At 45.0% G+C, this 18,124-nt stretch overlaps 1 protein-coding gene across 1 annotated transcript; it reads left to right on the top strand.

The window, feature by feature from the left end:
- Positions 1 to 5,904: 5,904 nt before the first annotated feature.
- Positions 5,905 to 17,771, top strand: METTL3 (methyltransferase 3, N6-adenosine-methyltransferase complex catalytic subunit; the record flags this gene model as incomplete). Its single annotated transcript, XM_080708165.1, has 11 exons — positions 5,905 to 6,004; positions 8,908 to 9,125; positions 9,208 to 9,612; positions 10,660 to 10,835; positions 11,393 to 11,609; positions 11,809 to 11,996; positions 12,829 to 12,867; positions 13,452 to 13,560; positions 13,649 to 13,714; positions 13,873 to 13,985; positions 17,660 to 17,771. 11 exons carry the CDS (start codon positions 5,905 to 5,907, stop codon positions 17,769 to 17,771), a joined length of 1,743 nt encoding a protein of 580 aa, XP_080564291.1.
- Between the last annotated feature and the right edge of the window lie 353 nt (positions 17,772 to 18,124).

The raw sequence follows: 18,124 nt of genomic DNA, 5'->3' as shown, positions 1-18,124 counted from the left end.
CAGTATTTGGGAGTCTGAAACAGGAAGATCACAGATTTAAGGCCAGCCTCAGCAATTTAGTGAGACCCTATTTCAAAATAAAAAATAAAATAGGGCTGGGGGTATAGCTAGAGACAGAATGCTCCTGAACTCAATCCCCAGTACCACAAAAAAGAAAAAAGAAAGAAAGAAAGAAAGCATGGAATCAACCCCCTTCATCTTCTGCAAGATGATATCCAGCACTCTGGTTCACCATCAACATTATTTAATCTTACTACAAAAAAAATTTTTTTTTGGTACTGGGGATTGAACCTTGGGGCATTCTACCTTGAGCTACACTTATAGCCCTATTTGATTTTTCATTTCAAAACAGGGTTTCATTAAGTGGCTAAAGGTCTTGCTAAATTGCTGAGGCTGTCCTTGAACTTACGATCTCCTGACTCAGCCTCCGAAGTACTGGGATTATAGGAGTGCATTACCACACCCAGTTTACAATACAATTTCTATGTTTCTTTCTTTCTTTCCTTTTTTCTTTCTTCCTCTCTCTCTCTCTCTCTCTCTCTCTCTCTCTCTCTCTCTCTCTCTCTCTTTTGGGGGGGTACTAGGGATGAAACCCAGGGGCATTCTAACTATGAATACACCCACAGCCCTATTTTTTATTCTTTATTTTGCTTTTCGTTTTTTGTTTTGGTGGTACTGGGGGTGGAACCCAGAGGCTTTCTATCTCCGGGCTATACTCCCAGACCTATTTTATATTTTATTTGGAAATATATTCTTTATTTTGAAACAGGGTCTTACTGAGTTGCAAAGGGCCTCACTAAGTAGGAGGCTGTCTGTGAACCACACTCCTCCTGTCTTAGTCTCCCAAGCACTGAGATTTTAAGAATACATCATCACACCCAGCTTATAATTTTTTTTTTTCGGTACTGGGGATGGAATCCAGGGCATTCTACCTCCGAGCTACACCCTCAGCCCTATTTTTTTTATTCTTTATTTTGAAACGGTCTTACTGAATTGCAAAGGGCCTCCTCACTAAGTAGCCGAGGCTGTCCATAAACCGCGATCCTCCTGTCTCAGCCTCTCAAATGCTGGATTACAAGTTTGCCACCATGCTCAGCTACAATAGAATTTCTTTTTTCTTTTTTTCTTTATTTGCGGGTCTGGGGCATTCGACCTCTGAGCGACATTCCCTGCCCTGTTTTTTTTTTTTTTTTTTTTCCTCTTCTTTGTTTTGTAACAAAGAAGTGCCTCACTAAGTAGCTGAGGCTGTCCATGAACCCCGATCCTCCAGTCTCAGCCTCCCAAATGCTTCTTTTTTCTTTCTTTCTTTCTTTTTTTTTTTTTTTTTTTGGTGGTACTGGGGTTCCTGGAAGCCCTTCTACCTCCGGGCTACACTCCCAGACCTATTTTTTATACTTTTTTATTTGGAAAAAGGGTCTCCTAAGCCAGCGCGCGCGGCTGGCTTCGAACTTGCGTGATCCTCCTGTCTCTGCCTCCCAAGCGCGGGGATTACAAGCGTGCGCCACCACGCCCGGCTTTTTTTCTTTTTCTTTTTGCAGGTCTGGAGATGGAACCCAGTGTCATTCGACCTCCAAGCTACACCCCCTGCCCTATTTTTTATTCTTTATTTTGAAACAGGATCTCACTAAATTGCAGAGGGCCTCACTAAGTAGCTGAGGCTGTCTACAAACTGCGATCCTCAGATCTCAGCCTCCCAAATGCTGGGATTACAAGCGTGCGCCACCATACCTGGCTTATAATTTCTATCTGTCATTTCTATGTGTTAAGGACCTTGAAAGAATAGCTCTTGGAGTTAGAGACAGGCCTCAAGAGTATTGTTCTTGCTTAGCATACATGAGGCCCAAGGTTCAGCCCCCAGCACCGTGCACATGAAAAAGTGATCTTCTAAAGTGAAGCAATTAAGCCGGACGTGGTGGGGCACACTTGTAAATCCTGCACTTGGGAGGCTGAGACAGGAGGATCACACAGGTTCAAAGCCAGCCTCAGCTACTTAGTGAGGCTCTCAGTCACTTAGTGACACCTTGTTTCCAAAAATAGGTCTGGGAGTATAGTCCGGAGGTAGAAAGCCTCTGGGTTCCACCCCCAGTACCACAAAAATAAAAAAAAAGAAAAAGAAAATAAAGTGAAGCAATCAACTCCATGGTGCTATAATACAGCAATAAGGAGATGACCTCACCTCTTATAATACACGTGCTAAACATAGCCACTCAGGAGATACCTGGACCCAGAGGCTTTCTACCTCCAAACTACACCCAGCCCTATTTTATTTTGAAACAGGCTTCTACTGGGTTACTGAGTCTCACTACTTGCTGAGGCTGTCCTTGAACCTGTCATCTTCCTGTCTCAGCTTTTTTTTTTTTTTTTTTTTTTTTGGTACTGGGGCTATACTCCCAGATCTATTTCTTTCTTTCTTTCTTTTTCTTTTTCTTTTTTTTCTTTTTTCTTTTTTTTTTTTTGTGGTACTGGGGGTGGAACCCAGAGGCTTTCTACCTCCGGGCTATACTCCCAGACCTATTTTATACTTTATTTGGAAACAGGGTCTCACTAAGTTGTTGAGAGCCTCACTAAGTAGCTGAGGCTGGCTTTGAACCTGTGCGATCCTCCTGTCTCAGCCTCCCAAGCACGGGGATTACAAGCGTGTGCCACCACGCCCGGCTTCCCAGATCTATTTTGTATTTTATTTGGAAACAGGATCTCACTAAGTTGCCAAGAACCTCACTAAGCAGCTGAGGCTGGCTTCGAACCTGCATGATCCTCCTGTTTTAGCCTTTCAAGTACTGGGATTACAGACATGCACCACCATACCTGGTAGGAAGATAGTGTTTTTACATTCAGCTAAGTGTTATCCTGAAGATTAAATACCAGAGATGCCCATGTGAGCTGATATTTACTAATCGGTCCTCTACTTAGATGCTCACATACAACATTACATATCTAAAAAAATAGTGTAAATTCCCTAAGTAAGCCCAGTGTGGTGGCCCACACTTGTAATCCCAGTACTTAGGAGGCTGAGATAGGAGGATACCAGGTTCTAGACCAGCCTCAGCAATTTGGGAAGATCCTGCTGCAAATAAAAAATAAAGCCATGTGGGGCATGGTGCCGCACGCACGCTTGTAATCCCAGCATTTGGGAGGCTGAGACCGGAGGATCCTGGTTTACAGCCAGCCTTAGCTACTTAGTGAGGCCGCTTGCAATTCAGTGAGACCTGGTTTCAAAATAAAGAATAAAAAATAGGCTGGGGGTATAGCTTGGAGATAGAATGCCCCTGGGTTCCATCCCTAGCACCACAAAAATAAATAAATAAATAAACAAAGGAAGAAAGAAAGAAAGAAAGAAAGAAAGAAAGAAAGAAAGAAAGAAAGAAAGAGAAAGAAAGAAAGAAAGCCAGCCAGAGCTGGGCATGGTGGCTCATACCTGTTATCCTAGTAGTTGGGAGGCTGAGACAGAACGATCACAGGTTCAAGGACAGTCTCAGCAAGTAATGAGACGCTCATCAATTTAGCAAGACTCTGTTTTAAAATAAAAAATAATAGGGCTAGGAGTGTAGCTCGAATGCCTCTGGGTTCAATCCCTATTAACCCCCTTATGCACACAATAAAATAAAATGAAATAGCCGGGCGTGGTGGTGCACGCTTGTAATCCCTGCGCTTGGGAGGCAGAGACAGGAGGATGGTGCAGGTTCAAAGCCAGCCTTGCTGGCTTAAGAGACCCTGTTTCCAAATTAAAAAAAATATAAAATAGGTCTGGGGGTGTAGCCCGGAGGTAGAAGGGTTTCCAGTAACCCCAGTACCACAAGAAAGAAAGAAAGAAAGAAAGAAAGAAAGAAAGAAAGAAAGAAAGAAAGTCAGATGTGAGGCACACACCTGTACTTGGGAGACAGGTAGGAAAATTTAGCGAAGTTCTCAGCAACTTGGCAAGACCCACCCTTTGTGTGTGTGTGTGTGTGTGTGTGTGTGTGTGTGTGTGTGTGTGTGTGTTGTCACTGGGGATTGAACCCAGTCTATCTCTGAGCTATGCCCTCAGCCCTATATTTTTTAAAATTTCTTTTCCTTTTTTTGGTGGTACTGGGGATGGAACCCAGGGGCCTTCTACCTCTGGGCTATACTCCCAGACCTATGTTTTATATATTTGGAAATAGGGTCTCTTAAACCAGCTGAGGCTGGCTTTGAACCTGCGTGATTTTCCTGTCTCAGCCTCCCAAGCGTGGGGATTACCAGCATGCGCAACCACACCTGATTTATTCTTTATTTTTTGAAACAGGGTCTCTGAGTTGCAAAGGGCCTCACCAAGTAGCTCAGGCTGTCCGTGAACCCGGATCCTCCTATCTCAGCCTCCTAAATGCTGGGATTACAAGTGTGCGCCACCACGCCAGGCTCAATTTTTTTATTCTTTAATTTGATACAGGGTCTCGCTGAGTTGCGGTGTGCCTCACTAAGTACCAGAATCTGGCCGGGAACTCGGATCCTCCTGTGTCAGCCTCCCAAGTACTGGGATTACAGGTGTGCGCCACCACATCCGGCTCTTAATGCGCCCCTTATGAGAACTCCATTTTAATTGATAACAAGTAATAGTTGTCAGTTTGGTATTAAAAGGAGTGAGAATATGTAATAGTAATGCCACCATTAGATGCTCTCGTAACCTTTCATCACATTTACTCCAATGCCCGCCCTCCCACATTGAAGAACTACTGTACTAGTTTTTTTTTTTTTCTTTCTTTTTTTTCTTTTGCGGTAGTGGGGATGAAACCCAGGAGCATTCTACCTCCAAGCTACACCCCAGCCCTGTTTTCTATTCTTTATTCTGAAACAGGGTCTTACTTAGTTGCAAAGGGCCTCACTAAGTAGCTGAAGCTGGCCGCAAACCCAATCCTCCTGTATCAGCCTACCAATGTTGTGATTACAAGCGTGCACCACTACGACTGGCTCTGCAATAGGGTTTAAAATTTTTTGAGGGGGAAGTGTGTTTTGGTATTGGGGATTAAGCCCAGGGGCATTCTACTTCCAAGCCACACACCCAGTCTTTATTTTTATTTTTGCGTTACAGGGGTGGAACTCAGAGGCTTTCTACCCCCGAGCTATACTCCCAGACCTATTTTTTATATTTATTTGGAAACAAGGTCTCACTAAATTGCCAAGTGTCTCAGTAAGTAGCTGAGGCTGGCTTCGAACCTGTGCGATCCTCCTGTCTTAGCCTCCCAAGGGTGGGGATTGCAAGTGTGCGCCACCACACCCGGCTTTTTATTTATTTATTTATTTATTTATTTATTTATTTATTTATTTATTTATTTTTAAATAAGAGGATGTCGCTAAATTGCAGGTGATCCTCGGGTCTCAACCTGGGGATTTGGGATTACAGGCGTGCGCCACTAGGGGGTGTAAACGAACGCTTGGAAACAGAAACCTATAACCCCTTGGTGGAAACGTATGTTGTTACCAAACTGTCAGAAAGGAGCTAGTGAGCCTTCATTTTGAAAATCAGTATTACACACACACAAAAAAAAAAAACCACCCTAAAACAAACAAACAAAACACCCCTGTATTACACACAGCAGGGCTGCTTTAACAGAGGCGCCCTGCGACTCGCCCCTAGTGCTCAACATGGCCGCATGCGCACCTGCAGCAACATGGCCGCTCTTCCAGGCACCAAGATGTCAACTCCAGCCTCACTGCACCCGGAAGGAGCGGGCGCTGCCGGAAGGAGCATCCGGCGCCGCGGCCCGCCTCCGAAGGGGCGCTCCTCCCAGCTTGCCGCGCCGCCAAACCGGAAGTGACGCGTGTGTACCCCCGGGCTGCTTCCGGCTCGCCCTCGGAGTCGGCGTGAGCTCTGAATGAATCCCCTAGTGCGGGCGGGGAGGTGCTAGTCCGCCGCGCCGGATTCGACCTGCGTCGGGCTGGGGCGTCAGGATGTCGGACACGTGGAGCTCCATCCAGGCCCACAAGAAGCAGCTGGACTCGCTTCGGGAGCGGCTGCAGCGGAGGCGGAAGCAGGACTCGGGGCACTTGGGTAAGGGGCCGGCGTCGGGCCCGGCCGGCCGGGAGGGAGGGGACCCGCGGGAGAAGACGGCGCCCGAGTCAGCACCCTGTGCCAAGCGGTCATTCTCTCACGCCTGGTGCGCTGGCACCCCGCTCTCAGCGACACAGACATTCGCCGTCCTCAGGTGCTTGGCACCTCCGGCAGTACCCCCAGCCCCGGGCGTCTGTTCCTCTAGTTACTGGGAAGCGGAGCCCGAGCTCCATCCCTGTCCACCTGGCGCACTTTTCTTCGGGATGCGGGAACATCGCTTAACCAGCACTCTGTCCGCCGAAGCGGCAAGCCTCCGTTTTCTTTGCTGCTGTGGTGCTTTGTTCTTTCCACGGTTATAGCAAATGCTTCGCAGCGGTCAAGTCTTGGCTACTCTGGTTTAGTGAGCAGGACTGAATCGTTGCGTCCACCGCGCCCAGATTAGTGGCCCACACAGTTTTCGTTAGGTGTTGCTAAATGAATGAGGAAATTGGCATTTACATACGAAGCAAGAATCTGAAAACGATTGTTTTTGCTTTTCAAAAACAGTTTCTTCTCTCCCATTTGCGACTGTCAAACTTGAAGGAACTTCAGAAATTGTCAAGCCCTACCCTGACCCTCCTTCCCACTAGTAGCACAAACTGAATTATTGTAAGTAAAACAGTTACAAAGCTCTGCAAGGACAGCGAATCATACCACTCTTATGGCAACTTGCCAGTGTTATCCCCAACTCTATCGCTAAATCTTTTCTTGATCAAATTAGGTTTGTGTGCACACATTCTTCTTTTTTTTTTTTTTTTTTTTTTGGTGGTACTGGGGTTCCTGGAAGCCCTTCTACCTCCGGGCTACACTCCCAGACCTATTTTTTATACTTTTTTATTTGGAAACAGGGTCTCTTAAGCCAGCGTGCGCGGCTGGCTTCGAACCTGCGCGATCCTCCTGTCTCCGCCTCCCAAGCGCGGGGATTACAAGCGTGCCCCACCACGCCCGGCCTCCCAGACCTATTTTATATTCTTGAAACAGGGTCTCTTAAGCCAGGCGCAGCTGGCTTCGAACCTGCGCGATCCTCCTGTCTCTGCCTCCCAAGCGTGGGGATTACAAGCGTGCGCCACCAGCCCGGCCTTGTGTGCACACATTCTGCTGCTTGGAATTAGAAGATGGTGGCAGAATTTTCACACCGTAACTAATAAGCATGTGTTGTGGATCCATGGTGTTCTTGAACCTAGTTAAATAATAAGATAATTTGTCTTTGATATCAAGGAGTTTAAAATGTAGTTGAGAATTAGGGATACTTATAAAAGGACAGAGACACAGTATCATATATATGTTTGACTCCAAATGAATGAGTCCACAATATAGTGAAGAAACAAGAAATCAGAACTGGTGTAGTTACTGAAGCCATCAGTGCCAGAGTTGGCTCTTGAATTTGGCTTACGTGGCTATGTAGGATATAGATAATTTAAGAAAAGAGGGTAGTATAGTAGAGAAGAAGTAGAAGACCTAGGATCAGAGGATAATTAGTAGATAAACATTGGAGTACTTATTGATTTACCTAAGAGGGAGAATTAATTTCCTTGCTATATAAATGTCAACTCTGATTTGTAAATTTAGTTTTCTGTGTATGTGTTTTTAACCTTATATTCCCTGGGGTGTGTGTGTGTGTGTGTGTTACTGAGCTACATCCTAAAACTCCTGCCCCAATTTATGATGATGGAGATTGAATCCAGGGGCTTTCTACCTTTAAGCTACGCCTTTTTTTTTTTTTTTTTTTTTTTTTGTGGTACTGAGGATGGAACCCAGGGACAAATTCTTCAAGCTACATCCCTAGTCCTAGTTTTTATTTTTATTGCAGTACACGGATCGTGCCTGTAATCTCAGCTAGTCAGGAGGCTGAGGCCGAGGATTGCGAGTTAGAGGCCAGCCTAGGTAATTTAGACCCTCAAAGTAAAAAGGGCTGCGCACACTTGTAATTCCAGCATTCGGGAGGCTGAGACTGGTGGATTGTGGTTCGCGGACAGCCTCAGCTACTTAGTGAGGCCCTCTGCAACTTAGTGAGACCATGTCTCAAAGAATGAAAAATAGGGCAGGGGTGTAGCTCGGAGGTTGAATGCCCCTGGGTTCCATCCCCAGACCCGCAAATAAATAAATAGGGCTGGGTGTATAACTCAGTGGTAGACTGCCCCTGGGTTCAGTCCCTGGTATGGGGTGAAATGTAGTTTGAGGGGTTGGGATGTAGCTCAGTGACAGAGTACTTGGTTTGCACATTTGGGGGCCAGTGATAAATCCCCAGCTCCCCCCACCCCCCAAATAAACCAATTAGGGTGATTATAGAATTCTGATTTGCGAGAAGAGAGGTGGTAGAAACATATACATCTGCCATGCTGCTAATTCACTTCCACTGAAGCATAGCAAGGATGAAGTATTAGTATTTTTTATTTTTATTTTTTATTTTTTGGCGGTACTGGGGGTGGAACCCAGAGGCTTTCTACCTCCAGGCTATACTCCTAGACCAATTTTTTATATTTTATTTGGAAACAGGGTCTCACTAAGTTGCTGAGAGCCTCACTAAGTAGCTGAGGCTGGCTTCGAACCTGTGCGATCCTCCTGTCCCAGCCTCCCAAGCGCAGGGATTACAAGTGTGCGCCACCACGCCCGGCTAGGGATGAAGTATTAGAAAACTGCTCCTAATCCAAGAGACAAAGGGTAGGGGCTCTCAGGAAAGCCCAGGACTATGACAAGTAGTGAATACTTGAGTGTGACTGAGAGGTCATCTGCTGTAAAGCTGGTGAGAGATTTTTTTTCAAGAATTGCAAGATCTGTGTGATGTGTGCATGAGAGACTTTGAGTCGTGTGTAAGGCATAGTCTGGCAGTGGTTATCCTTTCCCACCTTTTTCTTCACTTTTAGATCTACGGAATCCAGAGGCAGTGCTGTCCCCAACGTTCCGTAGTGATAGCCCAGTGCCCACCGCACCTACCTCTGGTGGCCCTAAGCCCAGCACAGCTTCAGCAGTTCCTGAATTGGCCACAGATCCTGAATTGGAGAAGAAGTTGTTACACCACCTCTCTGATCTGACCTTAACATTACCCACTGATGCTGTGTCCATCTGTCACGCCATCTCCACGGTAATAACCTGATAGGTTTGGTATCTAACATCTTTCTATTCATGGTCAGTTCTTACTGCCCTCTGCTCCCTTCCTTCTCTAGCCAGATGCCCCTGCCACTCAGGAAGGTGTGGAAAGCCTCCTGCAGAAGTTTGCAGCCCAGGAGTTGATTGAGGTAAAGCGAGGTCTCCTACAAGATGATGCACATCCTACTCTTGTGACCTATGCTGACCATTCTAAACTCTCTGCCATGATGGGTGCTGTGGCAGAGAAGAAAGGCCCTGGGGAGGTAGCAGGGACCATCTCAGGGCAGAAGCGTCGTGCAGAACAGGACTCAACTACAGGAGCTGCCTTTGCCAGCTCCTTAGCTTCTGGCCTGGCCTCCTCAGCGTCAGAACCAGCTAGAGAGCCAGCCAAGAAGTCAAGGAAACATGCTGCTTCAGATGTGGACCTGGAGATAGAAAGCCTGTTGAACCAACAGTCTACTAAGGAGCAACAGAGCAAAAAGGTAGGAGTCATACGGAAATGTTTGCACAGTACACTCTGAATTATAGTTGTGTGTGTGCGCGTGCGGTGGGGGGTACTGGGGATGTAAAACAAGGACATTCTGCCTCTGAACTACACCCCCAATCGTATTTTATTTTTATTTTGAAAGAGTCTTACTAGGTTGATGAGAGTCTATATATACTTGCTGAGGTTATCCTTGAACCTGCAATTCTCCTGTCTTAGCCTCCAAAGTATGGGATTATAGGCGTGCACCACCATGCCCGGCTGTCTGAATTATAGCTTTTTTTGAGTAGGATACCCTTAGGATAAGGAGTAGTTGTTATAATTGAGGGTTTAGAGCTGGGCATGGTGGTGCATGCTTGTAATTCCAGCATTTGGGAGGCTGAGACAGGAGGCTCGTGGTTCGTTGATAGTCTTAGCTTCTTATTGAGATCCTCTACAACTCAGTGAGACCCTGTTTCAAAATGAAGAAGAATGAAGCCGGGTATGGTGGTACATACTAGTAATCCCAGCATTGGGGAGGCTGAGATAGGAGGATCGCTATAACACTCTAACACTTGGCTTAGTACCCAGTAAATATGAGTGAATTTAAGGGGAAGTTATGCTTTATTGGTAGGGGAAGTTAGCTTAATGCTTAGCAGAAAAAACAGGCTTCTTATAGTTTAATTCCATTCTGAATGCTAATTTGTGAGGAAGGACAACTCATGACAAATCTCTTATCCCAAGGCTTCAGTTTTCTCCAAATAAGTTAGCTCATTTATCCGTTATGAGACATTAATATCAAATAGAATTTACAGAGGTGTTAAGCTTGGGAGGCTGAGCCAGGAGGATTGCGCAGGTTTGAAGCCAGCCTCAGCTACTTAGTGAAGCTCTCAGCAACTTAGTGAGACCCTGTTTCCAAATAAAATATAAAATAGGTCTGGGAGCGTAGCCTGGAGGTAGGAAGCCCCTGGGTTCCACCCACCAAAAAAAAAAAAAAATATAGAGGTGTTTTAAGAGCTGACTTTACCTACAGACTCTTTTAAGACTAAAGCTGCTTCTGTCACAGGTCAGTCAGGAGATCCTGGAGCTGTTAAACACTACAACAGCCAAAGAACAATCCATTGTTGAAAAGTTTCGCTCACGAGGTCGGGCCCAAGTGCAAGAATTTTGTGACTATGGGACCAAGGAAGAGTGTATGAAGGCCAGTGATGCTGACGGACCTTGCCGCAAGCTGCACTTCAGGTCTCTTGGAAGGGAATGTGAGGTGGGATGGGTTTCCCAGATGCAGTCATTCCTTTTCAGAATATTCCTTCCTGTCACTTGGACTCTGTCTGTAATCCTATCATTTATGGTCCTCCAGACTCTGAAGGTATATTCTTAGAAGTGTGGGAAGAAATTCAGATTGCATTCCCCAGTAGATGGGAGTTTTTTTGTGCCCCCTAAGCAAGGCATCTCTTTGTCTCTGAGCCGCAGTGAAAGTTAAAGTTCTTGTGGAAGGAGAAACCTTGGCTTTTAGGTCAGTGTTTTATTCTGCTCTAACCAGCCAAGTCTTTCCTGGAGTGCATTCCTTCATGTAGTAAGAGAAAGAAGCCAACTCTTTTTCTCAGAAATTAACAATTTTTCCTCAGTGTGAAATATGGATTTCCAAGTCACCTGTCTTTTCTCTTAGAACTCTTGGAGGAAGTTCTAAGGATAGACAAAATTAGGATAGGGCAAGACAAGAAAGGAAAATTTGATAACCTTGTAATTTTAACTCTGGGATCTACAATCCTGATTGATTCTCCTTTTTGTTTCCCCAGACGAATTATCAATAAACATACTGATGAGTCTTTAGGTGACTGCTCTTTCCTTAACACATGTTTCCACATGGATACCTGCAAATATGTTCACTATGAAATTGATGCTTGCATGGATCTGGAGGGTCCTAGCAGCAAGGACCATACACCAAGCCAGGAGCTTGCTCTTACACAGAGTGTAGGTGGTGACTCCAGTGCAGATCGACTCTTCCCACCACAGGTATTTGCTTAGAAAACTCATCTCAAGGATGTATGTCTGAGTAGGAAAGCAGGGAATAGTTCAGTCTATCTTGCTAACTGGGTATGGAGTGGGATAGATATGCTTATAAGGGAGTAAGAAAATCAAATGGAAAAGAGGGACTGGGGCCATGAATCTGAGAGTGAAGGAAAGGAAGATGACCAAATACCACCTCATGCAGTGGATCTGTTGTGATATCCGCTACCTGGACGTCAGTATCTTGGGCAAGTTTGCAGTTGTGATGGCTGACCCACCCTGGGATATTCACATGGAGCTGCCCTATGGGACCCTGACAGATGATGAGATGCGCAGGCTCAACATACCAGTACTGCAGGATGATGGCTTTCTCTTCCTCTGGGTCACAGGCAGGTAATGCAGCTCAAAGATACGTAGGTGTGGGCGGATGTAGTACAGAGTGAGTACCAGGTGGGAGGCAAATCCTGGGATTTCTAGTCTTAATATTAAATGTATGACTGATTAAGCCCCGCCCCCACACCTGCCCATGGAGCTTTAATGACTATTTATAACACAAATGGCACTTTGAATTATATTTAGCTATACATTTGCTCCTTGAGACAGGTAAGGTCACTGAGAACAGATACTGTTTTAATTTTTATTCTCTTTCCTTATTATTATTTTTTGAGGTACTGGGGATAGAACCCAGGGGCATTCTACATCTGAGCTAAACCCCCAGCCCTATTTTTTATTCTTTATTTTGAAACAGGGTCTTACTAAGTTGTGGAGGGCCTCACTAAATAGCTGAGGCTGCCCGCAAACTATGAACCTCCCATCTCAGCCTCCCAAGTACTGGGATTACAAGTGTGCACCACCATGCCCAGCTTTTAGTTTTAATTCTTAAAGAATATTCTTAGATATCCTTTAACCTAATGGTGCTTGCCTGTAAATGTTCACTGAAAGTCTACTGAGAAAAATAGCATTTTTTTAAAGTATTGGATGTAACCTGCGGCACTTTGCCACTGAGCTACATCATCAACTCCTTTTTAATTTTTTGAGACAGGGTCTTACTAAATTGTCCAGGCTGGCCTTGAACTTGAAATCCTCGTCTCAGCTTCCCAAGTAGTTGGGATTACAGGCATCTGCCACTATGCCTGACTAAAAAAAGAACAAAATTAATAACACATCAGATATTTTGAAAGGAGAAAAAAATAGGGCATACAAGTTAACCCTTCTTTCTTTCTAGGGCCATGGAGTTGGGCAGAGAATGTCTGAATCTCTGGGGGTAAGTAGAAATTGTGTTGCTTCCTTTTAGGGACATTAAAACGTATTGCTAGCCGGGCATGGTGGTACATGCTTGTAATCCCAGCATTTGGGAGGCTGAGATTGAAGGATCACGGTTCCCAGACAGCCTCAGCTACTTAGTGAGGCACTCCGTAACTTAGACCCTGTTTCAAAATAAAGAATAAGAGCTGGGCGTGGTGGCGCATGCTTGTAATCCCCACACTTGGGAGGCTGAGACAGGAGGATAGTGCAGGTTCGAAGCCAGCCTCAGCTACTTAGTGAGGCTCTCAACAACTTAGTGAGACCCTGTTTCCAAATAAAATATAAAATAGGTCTGGGAGTATAGCCCGGAGGTAGAAAGCCTCTGGGTTCCACCTCCAGTACCACCAAAAAAATAAAAAAATAAAGAATGAAAAATAGGGCAGGAGGTGTAGCTCGGAGGTTCCATCCCAGACCCACAAAAATAAATAAAACTTATTGCTACAGTTGTGAGACATGTGTTCCCTTCTCCCAGAGCTCTATAGATGGTACAGTCCCTCACTTGTGGCAACCTGGTTAACACTCTAATTCTCGTATGCCACACAGTTATGAACGGGTAGATGAAATCATCTGGGTCAAGACAAATCAACTGCAACGCATTATTCGGACAGGCCGAACTGGGCACTGGTTGAACCATGGGAAGGAGCACTGCTTGGTGAGCAGCTGGGGACCCAATTTAAATAAGAGCAGTTGATTTTTCAAAGCTGTGGTTTCATAAAGTAATCTTTTTCTCTGGTGAGCAGGTTGGTGTCAAAGGAAATCCCCAAGGTTTCAACCAGGGCCTGGACTGTGATGTGATAGTAGCTGAGGTACGTGCATCCAAAGCTTTCATTTTCATTACCAGTGGTTTATGTCAGATAGGTTGTTCTCCCAAGTTTTTCTCATTCACAATATAAACATAATTGAAAGGGCTAGAGCTGCATCTTGGGCAACTTAAGAAGTAGCTGCTGGAGTTTTTATTTCCTAGGTTCGTTCCACCAGTCATAAACCAGATGAAATCTACGGCATGATCGAGAGACTCTCCCCTGGCACTCGAAAGATTGAGTTATTTGGACGACCACACAATGTGCAACCCAACTGGTAAGGTACCTGGAGAACAGGCTAGCCTGAAAGGGCAAAACCGTCACGTCACGGACAGAAGTTAGTATGAATTTCATCTCACAGTCTGCTAGTCTGTAAATGGCTTTAGAGGATTTAAGAAGCTTAAGCTTACATTTAAACTGGTTTTTTTTTGGGGGGGGGTTCTACAAAACTCACTGGAAAACCAACAGGTTCTAGGACCCAAACTACTGTTTTTAAGGGCTTCTTACAGCCTAAGGATTTTGCGGGAGGTAGGGGTTGACTGGAGGTTTAAACCAGGGGCATTGAGCTATACTCCCCAAGTCTTTTTTTTTCAGTACCAGAGATTGAACCCAGAGCATTCTATCTCTGAGCAACACTCCCAGCCCTACTTTTTTTTTTTTTTTTTTTTAATATGGCCATTTCTAGCCAGGCGTGGTGGCGCACGCTTGTAATACCAGCATTTGGGAGGCTGAGACAGGAGGATTGTGGTTTGCAGACAGCCTCGGCTACTCAGTGAGACCCTGTTTCAGAGTAAAGAATAAAAAATAGGGCTGAGGGTGTAGATTGGAGGTAGAATGCTACTGGGTTCTATCCTCAGTACAGCAAAAAAAAAAAAAAGCCATTTCTTTTTTCACCTTCATCCTCTAATCTCATTTTCTTTATTTAGGTACTGGGGATGGAACCCAGGGGCATTCTACCTCCAAGCTACACCCCCAGCCCTATTTTGTATTCTTTTTTAAATTTATTTATTTATTTATTTATTTTGCGGTACTGGGAATGGACACTCTACATCCGAGCTACATCCCCAGCCCTATTTTTTATTTTTTTTGTATTTTCAAACAGGGTTGCACTGAATTGCAAAGGGCCTCACTTAAGTAGCTGAGGCTGTCCAGGAATTGTGACCCTCCTGTCTCAGCCTCTCAGATTCTGGGATTATAAATGTGCCACCACCATGCCCAGCTCCCAGCCTTATTTATTTTTTTTTTTTCCTTTTTTCTTTTGTGGTGCTGGGGATGGAACCCAGGGGCATTCTACCTCCAAGCTATAACCCCCAGCTTGACTTTTGTTTGCTTTTGTTTTTGTGGTACTGGTGATGGAACCCGGGGCATTCTACCTCCGAGCTACGCTCCCTGTTCTATTTTTTATTCTTTATTTTGAAACAGGGTCTCACTGAGTGGCAAAGGGCCTACGTAGCTGAAACTGTCCGCGAACCATGATCTTCCTGTCTCAGCCTCCCAAATACTGGGATTACAAGCATGTGCCACCACACCTGGCTTGATTTTTCTATTCTTTAGTTTGAAACAGGGTCTAAGTTGCTGAGGGCCTCACTAAGTAGCTGAGGCTGACTGCAAAACTGCTATCCTGTTGTCTCAGCCTCCCAAATGCTGGGATTACAAGCATGCACTAACATGCCCAGTTTATTTATTGTGAAACGTTTCACTAAGTTGTAGAGGGCCTCACTAAGTAGCTGAGGCTGGCTGTGAATCTGAGATTCTCCTATCTCAGCCTCCCCAAGTACTGGGATTACAAGCATGCCACATGCCCAGCTCCCCCAGATCTATATTATTTTGAAATAGTCTTGCTAAATTGTTGAGGCTAGCCTCAAACCTGTGATTCTTGTCTCAGCCTCCCAAGTACTAGGATTACAAGCATGTGTCATCATACTCAGTAGGATCTTTAGCCATTCTATATGATGCATTGAATCTGCTCCCTGGTGTTTGTCAGGTATGTACTTATTCTGTCAGAAATACTAATCTCAACTGGGTATGGTGGCACATATTTGTAATTTCAGTATTTGGGAGGCCGAGACAGGAGGATCACAGGTTCAAAGCCAGTGTCAGCAACTCAGGCTTTCAGCACTTAGTGAAACCCTGTTGCCAAATAAAAAATAGGACTGTAGTCCAGAGATAGAAGGCCCTTTGGTTTCATCCCCTGTATCACCCACCCACACACAAAATCTTTTACTTTTTTTTTGTGGTACTGGGGATTGAACCCAGGGCATTCTACCTACCTCCAAGTTATACCCACCAGCCTTATTTTTTATTCTTTTTGAAACAGGGCCTCACTAAGTTGCAGAGGGTCTTACTGAGTAGCTGAGGCTGGCCAGCGAACCTTTGATCCTCCTGTCTCAACCTCTCAATTACTGAAATTACAAGTGTTAGCCACCACACCTGGCTAATCTTTTCTTTTCCTTTTTTTGCGGTACTGGGGATGGAATTCAGGGGCATTCTACCTCAGAGCTACATTTCCAGCCCTTTTTTTTTTTTTTTTTTTGGTGGTATTGGAGTTCCTGGAAGCCCTTCTACGTCCAGGCTAAACTCCCAGACCAAGTTTCTATCTTTTATTTGGAAACAGGGTCTCTTAAGCCAGCGCAGCTGACTTTGAACCTGATGCGCGATCCTCCTGTCTCTGCCTCCCAAGCGCGGGGATTGTAAGCGTGCGCCACCACGCCCGGCTTTCCCAGCCCAATTCTTTATTCTTTATTTTGAAACAGGGTCTCACTGAGTTGCAAAGGGCCTAAGTAGCTGAGGCTGTCCAGGAACCACAATCCTCCTGTTTCAGCTACCCAAATGCTGGGATTTCAAGCATGCACCACCACGCTTGCCACCCTGCTCGTCTTTTATTCTTTTTTTTTTTTTTTTTTTAGGAGCTGGGGATGGCACCCAGGGGCATTCTACCTCTGAAAGACACCCCCCTCCCCAGCTCTATTTTTTTTTACTATTTAGTTTGAAACAGAGTCTCAGATGCAAAGGACCTAAGTAGCTGAGGCTGCCCTCCAACTGCTATCCTCCTGTCTTGGCCTCCCAAATGTGATTACAAGCATGCGCCACCATGCATGGCTTAATCTTTTAATCTTTAAGTGTATGTCTCTGTCTGTCTCTTTTACTGGGGATTGAACCCAGGAGCATTCTACCTCTGAGCTATACCCCCAGCCCCTTTTACTTTGAAACAGGGCCTAAGTTGGTGAGGCTGGCTTTGTGATCCTCTTGTCGAAGCCTCCCAAGTACTGGGATTATAAGCATGCACTACTATAACCAGCTGAGACCCAGCATGTTTTCACATTAGCATCTGTGCCAATTCTTAACCAGTCATACCATCATATACTAATGTTATGGTCTTTTTTTTTTTTTTTTTTGGTGGTACTGGGGGTGGAACCCAGGGGCTTTTCTACCTCCAGGCTATACTCCCAGACCTACTTTATATTTTTATTTGGAAACAGGGTCTCACTAAGTTTCTCAGAGCCTCACTAAATAGCTGAGGCTGGCTTCAAACCTGTGCAATCCTCCTGTCTCAGCCTCCCAAGCGCAGGGATTACAAGCCTGCGCCACCATGCCCGGCTTAATGTTATGGTCTTTTTAAGAATTGACATGATTAGCCGGGCATGGTGGTGCACGCTTGTAATCCCCGCACTTGGGAGGCAGAGACAGGAGGATCGCACAGGTTTGAAGCCAGCCGCGCGCTGGCTTAGGAGACCCTGTTTCCAAATATAAAATGTAAAAATAGGTCTGGGAGTGTAGCCCGGAGGTAGAAGGGCTTCCAGGAACCCTAGTACCACCACCAAAAAAAAAAAAAAGAATTGACATGATTATTTGATGAGATGATAGGCAATCTTAATAAAACATATGCATCTTTTAACATTTAAGCCCTTTAATTCTAGAATTTCTGATTTGCTCTCTTTTTCCTTGTTTCAGGATCACCCTTGGAAACCAACTAGATGGGATCCACCTACTAGACCCCGATGTGGTTGCCCGGTTCAAGCAAAGGTATCCAGATGGTATCATCTCTAAACCTAAGAATCTGTAGAACACTTCCTTACAGAACTAAGCATTCAGAGCCATGGCTCTTCAGGCTTCACCTGAAGAGTAGCATTTGTACAGTAGTTTTTCCCTTATTTAAATAAAGGTTTGTACTGTAATTGGTATTTAATTGTAAGTGGCGCTGCCACTTACCAGTGTGTGTTCTTGTGCAACTCGTCTATCAGTATGATCCCTTATAAGTAAAATGGGAATGTTACCTACCTCGTACGGTTATTGTGAGGGTTCAAACTACATGAATGCATAGAAAGCACTGACAGATTGATCATTATAAAACATATCTATATAGGATCAAACTCAGGAGCAATTATTACTACATTAACATGGTTGATTCAGAACAGG

This window comes from Muscardinus avellanarius (genome assembly GCF_963383645.1).
Source record: "Muscardinus avellanarius genome assembly, chromosome: 12".
NCBI classification, from domain to species: Eukaryota; Metazoa; Chordata; class Mammalia; order Rodentia; family Gliridae; genus Muscardinus; species Muscardinus avellanarius.
Note: the sequence above shows the minus strand (reverse complement) of the source record. Positions and strands in the feature narration are given on the sequence as shown.